Source organism: Tenebrio molitor, chromosome 5 (assembly GCF_963966145.1).
Source record: "Tenebrio molitor chromosome 5, icTenMoli1.1, whole genome shotgun sequence".
Lineage (NCBI taxonomy): Eukaryota > Metazoa > Arthropoda > Insecta > Coleoptera > Tenebrionidae > Tenebrio > Tenebrio molitor.
Genome location: NC_091050.1, coordinates 9,176,346 through 9,187,378, shown reverse-complemented (window position 1 = coordinate 9,187,378; position 11,033 = coordinate 9,176,346). Strand labels below are relative to the sequence as shown.

At 34.3% G+C, this 11,033-nt stretch overlaps 3 protein-coding genes across 4 annotated transcripts; all 3 read left to right on the top strand.

Moving 5' to 3' along the window:
• The first annotated feature begins 844 nt into the window (after nt 1-844).
• On the top strand, nt 845-2,453 carry LOC138131263 (endocuticle structural glycoprotein SgAbd-4-like). Its single transcript, XM_069048184.1, has 3 exons — nt 845-993; nt 1,805-1,923; nt 1,972-2,453. The coding sequence occupies exons 1-3, from the start codon at nt 982-984 to the stop codon at nt 2,240-2,242; spliced, it is 402 nt and encodes a 133-aa protein (XP_068904285.1). The 5' UTR covers nt 845-981; the 3' UTR covers nt 2,243-2,453.
• Nucleotides 2,454-4,553: 2,100 nt separating this feature from the next.
• Nucleotides 4,554-5,328, top strand: LOC138131812 (endocuticle structural glycoprotein SgAbd-2-like). Its single transcript, XM_069049027.1, has 2 exons — nt 4,554-4,840; nt 4,892-5,328. Exons 1-2 carry the CDS (start codon nt 4,829-4,831, stop codon nt 5,249-5,251), a joined length of 372 nt encoding a protein of 123 aa, XP_068905128.1. The 5' UTR covers nt 4,554-4,828; the 3' UTR covers nt 5,252-5,328.
• A 3,001-nt stretch (nt 5,329-8,329) lies between these two features.
• Nucleotides 8,330-9,080, top strand: LOC138131072 (larval cuticle protein LCP-17-like). 2 transcript variants are annotated; one of them, XR_011159707.1, is made up of 2 exons: nt 8,330-8,641; nt 8,695-8,841. XR_011159707.1 is itself a non-coding variant. In XM_069047830.1 (2 exons), exons 1-2 carry the CDS (start codon nt 8,528-8,530, stop codon nt 9,043-9,045), a joined length of 363 nt encoding a protein of 120 aa, XP_068903931.1. In that variant the 5' UTR covers nt 8,438-8,527; the 3' UTR covers nt 9,046-9,080. The 2 variants fall into 2 exon arrangements, 1 of the variants encoding a protein (XP_068903931.1); XM_069047830.1 differs by having other exon boundaries at nt 8,438-8,539; nt 8,695-9,080.
• The last annotated feature ends 1,953 nt before the right edge of the window (nt 9,081-11,033 follow it).

Below are 11,033 nucleotides of genomic sequence, written 5' to 3'. Positions count from 1 at the left end.
TATTTTTTATGCAGGTTGTGCCTAATTTACGCAAATCTTATGCAAACTAATTATATCAGAATTTAGTTGGTAATTAATAATAATTATTCCATCATTAGATTGTTTAATTTGACAGGTGTATGGGATTCGATTTTGAAAATGTTGTGCTACAGGAAGATATAAATAAATTCCGAGGGACTAATTAAAGCGATACCTTATAATTTGGTGTAATTTTTCAAAAGTACTAAATCATCAAGGCTGATTGAGTGTGTCGTTTCCAGGTCATCAGATTGTGTGGAAAAAATTGCACCAAAAAAGATTTGCTGATTATTCCCGAATGTAACTCTCTGCTACTTAAAAACTGATCTGTATCTTCGATTTGTGCAATTCAAATCAGAATTTGCTTTGTGAACCTCTGACGTAATGGTTACCCAGATATTGTTATTCAATCGGGCATCAAAATCTCTTTCATCGGCGAAAAATTCGGCTGAAAAGGAATCGACACAATAATTGTGAAACAATTTTCTAAGTGATACAATTTTTTGATAACTAACAATAGCTTGTACCGGCCAGTGGAACAGCGGCGAAAGTTCTTCGGTATTTTTGACGAAAGCTTTTCAAAAATCAAGGTTCGATAACGACCGATACATTGCTCAACTGAAGAAATTGGTGTTTTGTTCGCGTTGTTAATTAGCACGCACCTTGATCAAAAATCGACTCTCTGGGAAGATCGCTTTCCTGTAAAACGCATTAAAACAAAATTCGAAGGCCGCTAATTCGAATAACAATAATTACAAGAAAGAAATTGGGTAAATACGACTTATGACCTTAAGAGGGAGTGGGGGGTAAATTCTTTATTGAAGATGAGCATCACAGGAGTAGGTTAGGACCAGGGCGTAGGTGGGGGATATTCGTAAAGATCTTAAGGTATAAATATTGGATTTATCTCGTAATGAACATAGTAAAGTTAATTGTGTTTGGATTACCTACCACTCCAGCAACATGAAAGTGGTTGTAAGTATCGCGGTCCGTGCGACATTTGTGGTGATTATTTCGTGCGGGCTGTGTGACCCAAAGTCGCTGTTCTAGTGCCGAATTATTTCATTTTCGAAAAAATTTCAAAACACCCCAGTAGGTAGTACTAGCATTTGTAACCACAGCATTTTCAAAATTCTGTATACGTTGATCCACTCTCGCGAAAAATATTTTTTGGAAAACATCTTTTTACTTGGTACTATTTTTAGACAGGTTTGTTTACGGCAAACACGCACAACCGCGTTTTAATTAGAATTTGTACACCAATGTAAGTAATAATTATGCAAATCATTAATTTAAGAGTTGACATTGAATTTGTTATTAATGAAGAAATCAAGGGCCCACAGCTCATCTCAGCCTCATTAAATTCTAATGAAGAACTCTAGAGCTATCAGCTCATCTCTAGATTTTGCTTCTCATTAAAACGAAACAAAAAACCTCGTGCATCATCTCTCGAATGATTTTTCGTGGTACACTTCCTCCCAAGATGTTTATCAGATTCGTGCTGTGTCTTATCCCGCTTGCTGTTGAAGATTACATGAATTACGTTTGGTATTTCGAGTGACGAAACAGTCTTGATTGACACTAATGGTGACGAAAATGTCACAACTGTGAGTACACAAAAGCATCAAGATAATTCATTCGCGTCTTCACAAAAAAAGACGTTGCGTCGCGACTGCAATAAAACAGTCGTTAAATCGCGTTTTATTCTGAAAACGTGCCAAATCGTCGCAAAGGCCATCCGAAGCGTCGTTACCTCTTCCATTAATTGTCGTGGGAACGATTTCAGATCGCTCTTGCCGCCTTGGTCGCCGCATCCGTAGCGGCTCCGCAAGGTCCCGCCACAGAACCGATTCCGATCCTGCGACAAGAACAAGAAGTGAATTTCGACGGTTCCTACAAATACAGGTTGGTGAGTGGCGCGTGAGGAGTGACTAGACTGACGTAAAATTTCAGTTACGAGACTGGGAATAGCATCACGGCTGAAGAACAAGGTTTCCTGAAGAATGCTGGTCAGGAGGACCAGGAAGCGCAAGTCGCGCAAGGACAATTCCAGTACACTTCCCCCGAAGGCCAAGTGATCCAGCTGTCCTACATCGCCGACGAGAACGGGTTCCAGCCGCAAGGGGACCACTTGCCCACGCCGCCACCAATTCCCGCCGCCATCCAGAAGGCGCTCGAGTACTTGGCGACGCTGCCCTCCACCCCAGAACCCAGCAGGCGATAGACAGTGTAAAGAAGCGAAATGTGTGTTTTACTCGCAATAACATAAATCTATTCAGGTACCTACATATTAATTTAGACTACGTCATATGCCATTTTTGTATTGACTGTATAAAGTGTACTTGATTATTTTGTATTTTTGTATGAATTGCACAAGGAAGGAGTGCGCTTGTTGCGACACTTGTGCCAAAAATCCAATAAAAATATTATGTTGAGACTTGTGTGTTAATTTACCTTGAAAGCATGAGGAGAGCTCAATTAGGAAAATTGAGTGATCCTAAAACCCGTCGTAAGTCAAGTTCTTGCAGAGACGGTGTTTACTGAAAACGTGATTTACATAACCTATAATTTTAAGATCGAATGAAATCTCTGAAATATGATTCCTGCGGAAGATAAATTTGGTTTGATCGCAGCAGGGGTGATAAATAGTGTTGTAAACTCTTGTATAATGTGTGTTTACGTTTATTTAAATTAATTGGAAACAACTGTTCATTTCAATACAATGGGTTTTCAAGAATATGAATCAAATCGAAAATGAAAATTACTAGAATGCTATTTAGCTACACCAATTTTGGATAATGTCAACAAGTATTTTTTTTAGACATAGATCCTGATAAAGATAGTAATAATAAGGATATAATAAGGATGCAGATGATTATCTTTTAAATATCAATTTTTTTAGACGGTTGCGAGTGTCAAAGTTAAAAGTAAACAAATAAAATTTGTTGTGTCATGGTAATTCAGATTGAAAAAAATTAATTTCTGGAAGATAAACTTTACACGACTTTAATTATGTTGTTTGACGCTTGCCTTGTGACATTCTTGTACCCAATTACCACTACGATTAATAAAATTTATTGCAAAGTAGTGGCATCCATCAGCTGATGAATCTTTGAAAAGAGTTTTTTTAACTGACTTGTCCTATTTCCAAGGAAAAATTTGCTTTAACACTCAGACGGTCGTAAGTGACAAACAAACTTTTGCTTTCACTGTCTCACAGCCAGACTGGAGATAATGAAGTTACATAAATGGAAGCAGTCTTTTGGGGCTCCACTTTACCTCTTCTGAATTGTCGAGTGGGACAAAACAAAGAATAAATCGCTTAGCATGTCAAGTCATGACCTTTTGGCACAATATTGTGAAGAAAATGAAAGTTATGAGTAATTAGAATTTTATTACTGGTGCAACAAGTGAGTAATTGTGTTGGATTTTTCTAAAGACGTCTCTATTTGTTATTGTCACGACACGTTGCTGATAAACCTTTTGCAACACGCAACAAATCAGTTGTAAACCTACATAGATTTTACAGTCTGGAAGTGACTCCTTCGTAACCAGAAACAAAGAGTACTAAATATTTGGTTTGGTGAGGCTCAAGACCAATTTGTGCGATGGAGCAATCGTCGGTGGCAGCAGACAGGAACGTTGGTGTGACCTTACTTTGCTTCTTCAAACAAACTTCGCTTTCATTGTAAGCAGTAGTGACAAATTTCTCAAGAATTTCTGGTGAGACCTAGCTTGTTTTCATGAATTTGTGCTAATACGCCACACAAATAGACACAACAGCTACTGCAGACTGTCTGTTTGTAGAGAAAACAGCATTCCTGAATGCACCACAATACTGTGAGAACAAATTAAACCATTAAAAGAGTAAAAATGTCGGTTGGTACCGCCAGCGAAAGAGTCAACACTGACGAAACTGGAAAAAAATATTGCAACATGTTTTGTTTTCACTTTACATATGTAAGCAAGTGCTAATGACTTCTGACATAAATGTTATTATCTATTATCTTCTTTGTCGGAAGACTTGCAACTGTCGTAAATCTATATCAGTCTTAAAATAATAATTGCTGCGTTCCGGAATGGTAGCAGTCATCTTGTTGCAACACACTGATTGGAGAATCCAGCGTTGGTTGCATTTTACTAGTTCTAAATTTCTCAAGATCTAAGAGTGTCTTATGCATATGGAACAGGTCACCGACGATTGTGAAAATTAAGAAAAAAATAAATAACCCAAGTATCATGTAAATGTTCACGAAAGACCATATAACTGTCCGTATTTGCTGTTATGGAACCTGTTTGGATGCTAGTACCTAAATCAGTTATACTATCCACTAAATGCGACTTGTTTGTTTTTGTTGTCTAAATGAGTTAATTACAGTGATAGCTATATTTGCCCCAGTAGCTCAATTACTTAACTCATTTGCAAAACTGGATGAAGACTTTCACGAAGAATTGTGCTATTCACTCCAATGAAAAACTGCAGACTCTGTTTATTTATATTGGCATCGTATAACATTACATAACGGAATCTTCATGGGATAATTTATAAATTTGGTGCAATTTTGCAGGTAGAAAGTCTCACGTGAGCCTCTAATCATGAGAACTACTCGTCTATAAATTAACCAAACAAATTTACATAGATTAAAAAATATTATATGACACAATAAAAGCAAAGCCGTTTACATAACACCTGCCTCACCCAATTTTTTTTTCCGAAGAGGGGGCATTATTAGTTCAGATCTTCACAATATAAATTTTGAAACCTGGAACCTCTGCCACACTTGACTAAGAAGTTAGGCTAATAATAGCGATGAAAATAATAGTGAGTTGGTGTGATGGAGAATTGGACAGTTGAAACAATTTCTTTTTTCAGGTGGGTGTACTAGTCCTTTTCGCCTTGACTGAAGCAGCTCCCCAAAGCGAACATGTGCCAATAGTGAGACAAGACAATGAGGTGAATCCTGATGGTACCCACAGTTACCTCTACGAGACGGGTAACGGGATTTATGAAGACCAGCAGGGTTATCCTAAAGGACCTGAGGGTCAAGCTGTGCAAGGACAGTTTCAGTATCAGAGTCCTGAAGGACAGGTTATCAGGTTGGTGTATACCGCCGACGAAAATGGGTACCGGCCCCAGGGTGATCATTTGCCGACGCCACCCCCTATTCCTCCGGCGATCCAGCGGGCACTGGAATATCTAGCAACGCTGCCACCGCAAAAAGACGAGTATTAATTATTTTGTACAGAACGTATAGCTAGACATTATGTAATACTTTTTTTATGAAATAAATTATTTATTTTTGTACACAATGTTTGCAAATTTGCGAGTTAACGTCAGTTTCAAGTTCGAAATTATGTATAATTTCGATTTACGATAATGGCGACAATGAATATGAACCCAGTAAAATTTTAGATGTTGACATCACTTTAAATTGATATTGTTGATATTATCACAGGTCATGGATATGTCAAGGTGTGTAGAGGAGTAATTCAGTTGTAAAAAAATTAACGGTTTGTTGAAGTGTAAAATCACGCTGTTTTGACAATGTGAAACCAATCACATGTGGTTTTATTGCAATCGAACACCACAATGTGTCAATTTTTTTAATAAAAGATTATTTATTAATAATACTTTACATTATTGTGTAGAACTAATAAAATCAATATTTTTATATATATTTTTTACTGTAAATATGTTATAATTTTTTTGTGGTCGCACAGTGCTTGAAGCCATTGAGATCATCGTTAAAAGAAATGTAAAGCTTTATTTATTTCGTCTGAATGAGCAAATATTGACAGGGTATAATGATACTTTGACTCTTTTGCCCCTGGCCTCATTATTACCAGAGAATTGATTTCGTTCAGGTTATCAAGTATTGTTATCTTATTGGCTCATAACAATCTGAATATGAAAGCTTGTAAAATAGAGTTGTTTATTAAGAGCCACGTTTCTTAACTCACATTGTTAACATAGAGAGAGTGTTAGAAAAAATTCAAGCGAGACGAAACAGTAGTGACAAGAAAATTAAACAAAAAAGGTATTAAAATGAGTAGGAAAGTAATAGATTGTAAGAGAAAAGGTGACAAAAATATTTAATAAATTAAAGGAAAAGTCGTATTTTTCCTAAGACAATTTGTTGCTTCACATTATTATTGGAAGTAGACCTGTGGATCAAAATGAGAAAGGGAAGAAGCAATACATTATCTTGGCAGTTCAGAGTTTAGTAGCAGAAGAAGAAGCATAAAGAGGTTATAAAGAAATTAGACAAATAAAAGAAAATAATTGCAGTGTACAATATACTCGTACAAACATTGTATAGGTACTTATTTAAAATTTAAAAAATGTTACATAGCAGAAAACACATAAAGTCCATTCAAAAATCAAAAAACCACCACCTGTTGCTTTAGGTTGGTAAAATTTAAAAAACCCTAGGTAGATATTTTTTCATACTATGTTGGTAACTATAAATTATGACATTTATTTAGTTCAAAATAAAATTCACTTGCTTTGAATTTCGTTCATATTGTTTTATTAGCAGCACGTTTCATTTATTTATTGATTTTTATTATTTTTACTTAAACATACCCAGAAAAACAAGACACTTAATAAACATTTAACCCCAAAATTACAAGTCTCACCAAATTTTACACTAGACAGCGTTGCCGATAGTAATTATCGAGGAAAATGCGAGGTTGGTGGTTTTCTGATTTTTGAATGGACTTTACACACAATAAATAAAAATTAGGGATATTAATTAATTTAATTACGAATTCAAATAAATCAAATAAATCTGAATAACTGGAACCTGCAAAATTTGTTTCAAAGGATTCCACCATGTCAAAACTTTATTATTATCTGCATCTACATGGACCAAATGGTTTTCCTTAATATGGTTTCCTTTGATATTCTGTGGAGGCAAGTCTTCAATTTCTAATTTCCAAAAAAGTTAGTCCTTTTTAATGAGGATAAAGAATTACATAGTTATTTATTCTCCTTGTTGCAGATTGATGTTTTCTTTCTTCCTACTCCCATTTTCTTATTTTTTTAAATTGAGGAAAACGGAACCTGAAGTTTTTTTAAAATAAAAAAAATCCTCAACTTTTTGAGAGGCGGAAATATTTTAAGCCGTAAATCACCAAGACATTTGAAGACGATTTGCATTGGCTGAAATTGCGAATTTAAAAATTCAAAATTCACCTCATTCCGGTCCGTGGTCAACGCCAATGAAGAGCAAATGAAAGTGAAATGGCAAAAAATCCACAACGAAAACGATTACCACGCAAGAAATTTGACACTGACACTGAATTGTGTCGGAAAAACGGACAAAACACTTACTTTTAACGTACCTTATTCACAGTAAATGCTGAAAATGTTGTCCTTGATGTGTAATACACGCCTGTGCCCTCCGCGGACCTTTGAAAAAACTTCAGGATTTTCCCGAATTCTTGTACCGAATTTATTGGCTGGCTATAGACCAGCTGTTTTAAATGCCCCCATAAAAAAATCACAAGGATTTAAATCCGGAGATCTTGGCGGTACTTTTGGTTCAACCAAATAACTGACCTACGCCAACCCAACATCCGTAAAAAGATCCTTTTTTGTTATACAAAAAGTGTATGAAGTGTGTAAAAAGCGAGAGTTCCCTTTTTTTACTATTGCTTTTATGATTTCAACTATAAATTCAAGACAGTGGCGCGTCCACAATTTATTGTCTAAATTGCCATGCCATTTCTTCACGTATCCTTACGTTTTTCAAAAAAACGCATATTTTTCCATTGATGTGGGAGTATTCAGTATTTACGTATTTAATTGTAAAGTAGATTTAGCTGAAATTGAGGATAAAGTAAACTACCAGTTCCGAATGGCACAAAGAATGAAATTGCAGATTAACGGCAAGTAATTTTGGAAAAATGGGGTTAGAGATCTTTGCAGCTAATGCAATATCCAAATTCTTTAAATTCATTAATACATAAAGCATATGAAAATAAATAATAAATGAAACATACAAATTGTTATTTAACTTTGTTTTTAAAAGCACATAACAAACAATCATTACAATCATATTTGATGGTAATCAGTTGAGATTTGTGCTGATTGGCTGACAACAAAGGAGCGAGATGTATTATTGTTAAATTAAATTACCATTAACTTTTTGTACATCCAATCTGTAAACGATCGCGTCTCAAAATAAATTAAACTTTAGAATAAAGCAAAATAATCGGAATGACCCTGTTCAGCATAAAATTTTTAATTTTATTTTAATTTTTACTTTAGAATAAAGCAAAATAATCGGAATGACCCTGTTCAGCATTTACGTGTGTTAGTTAATTTTGAACGAAATTATGCCTACTTTGATTGTTTGGCAATTTACCACTATCACTTTTTCCATTGGTAGAATCGCGAGTTTATATAAATATTTTACACCAACAAAGTTTGAATGGGAAGTGCCATATAAAAGAATGAAAGTTATATCGGAACGCATCAGTCGCATACGAACTTTATGTTAATATGAAAGTAATCGTAAGTGAGAAATTTCATTTTGCATCTAATCATTTTCTCGGTAGCTGTAACTGGTAATGGGTAATAAAGAGATAAAACAACCTGAAGCGTTGCAATTTCAAGGTTAAATTAACATCACGACTGTTGCAAAAATCAATTTCAGGTTTTTGTTTTAGGTCGTTTTGAGCTTGTTGACTTTCTGCTTGGGCCAAAATATTGACGAGCAACATGCGAAGACAGTCCGGGAAGTCAACGAAGTCAATCCGGACGGGTCTTACAACTACGCTTTCGAGACCGAGAATCAGATTTTTGCGGAACAACAAGGTTTTTTGAAGGACGAAAACACACAAGTGATTCAGGGGCAGTACCAGTTTACCACTCCCGAGGGGCAGGTCATCAGATTGGCGTATGTCGCAGATGAGAATGGGTTCCATCCGCAGGGAGAACATTTGCCCACGCCGCCACCAATACCGCCGGAAATACAAAGGGCTTTGGACTATCTCTCAACGTTACCAACAAACAACTAGTGTGTTATTTTTTGTTAAATAAACATTGTAAATAGAACGTTGTTTTCATTATTTTTTGAAGAACCAGATTCCAGGTAGCTTTGTAGAAAGTTAATAATTGAAGACGATTGAATTATCTTGTCGTGAATTTCGAAATAAAGTGCGTATATTGTTGTGTGTCGATTTTCGTAGTGTTGCGAGAACAGAAATGTTAAATTTTTTACATAATCCTCCGATTAATGATTTGGTGTGATTATTGTTGCCTAAAATATGACCTGTCCAAGGAAGCTCAATCTTTTAACGCCTCTCTTCTAAATTAAAGTGAAATTATTTGTTTGATTTACAAAACTTAAATAAACATTGGTCTAATTAATTCTTGATTAAGTTAGTTGACACAACAATTATTTATTTATTTAAAACATTTTATTTAAATAAGTTGTGTGTTTTATGAGTGCAGTCATTATTAATTGGCCATCGAAATTCCCCATAACTTCCAGTTTCCTAAAAATTCTTTCTAATTATTTTTCTTAAAATTAAAGATTCTAAAATAAATATAAATTAATCTGAGGTAGCATTCCCTGTATTTAAGATACTTTGTAATTTCATGTTTAAGTTTACAACATAACGAGCGTTCAAAAAAATTATGGTCATCAAATAGGGTATGATTTTTTCTCTTTTAATTGGTGTGCTTTGACACTTACCTCAGATAGTTAACCTCACTTTGATGTAAATTGACTCATTAATCTTAGGAGAAATCAACTCAACTAAAAAGCTCTAACCAACAAAACTTCTAAAAAGAAATTCACACCATTGCTCGTTTGTTGAAAATGATAATCTATGGTTTGATAAATGAAGCGGCTACGCCATACGTTAACGGAAACAAAAGCAAGCACCAGGTCACTTGACCACATTTTTTTAATGCTCTTTTATATTATGGTTATGTTTCGTTGTTGAAAAGAACCGTAAAAATAATGCGCAAAACATTTTCGATAAAATTTGTGTGATAAATAATTATCTGGGAATTCAAAGAAATTCACACAACAATATTTTTTATAATAAAACCTACATTTAGCAAGTTGTACTCTTTATTTTTAATGAGTATAAAAATTAAGAAAAAAGTTATTTGTAGCATCTAACATCATTTAATAAATAACTATGTAAGCTTTAGAAAAATAATTTGTAACAAAGTAAATCTATGCAATTAATTTTATGTATAAAAATATGTTTACCTATACAAAAAATTACGATAACCCACCTGATGCAGAATGGAAAATAGCGATGCAGCGAAAGATAGTTTTAACTTTTACACCAGTGTATATTTAATAATCTATCCAATCAGTCTAATGAAAGGTATACTCGTAACTAACTGTGGGTATAATGAAGACTCGGATGATTGTTTTTGTGTCTGAAGTCTTCGGTTTTGGTTTAATTAAATAATTGTAATTACTACGTATTAATTGGTAACTGCTTCGCAATGTTATTATTACTCTGGTTCGATTAACAATAAATTATTAAGTAATTGATATTACAATTTGTATTTAAAATCATTGTCCTAGTGATTAAAAAATATTATTAGTAGTTTGAAATAAATTTGTTCGCACATTGTATTTGACCAAAAACAGTTTTTTTTTAACCGAGGGAGACGTAATAAATTTGGTAATTAAATTAAAAATATACTAATTGGATGGAATTACACAGAATGATATGAAAATGTCAATAAAGTAAAAAATTCGTTTAAATGGCAGATGCTGCCGGAATTGGATTTAATTGGACAGTTGTATTAAAAATTAAACAAAATGTGGAAAACAACCGTTAATTTTATTGTTTCTTCTTATTGCAAAAACCAGTTAGCTCTACACACCTCTAGTAGACGGTCGTAAATTTCAACACCTTTCATCCCCAAGGTCGTTGATGAGAATTAAACCACGTTGAAATATGTGTGGTTTCAAAAACCCGGTGCCATTGAATATATCGTAATTTATAAACTGAACCAACGAAAAAAATGCATT

What these genes read in the sequence shown, in the direction of transcription:
- LOC138131263 (XM_069048184.1), top strand. An exon ending in GACGGTTCCTACAAATACAG is followed by an intron (nt 1,924 to 1,971) that starts GTTGGTGAGTGG and finishes GTAAAATTTCAG; the next exon opens with TTACGAGACTGGGAATAGCA.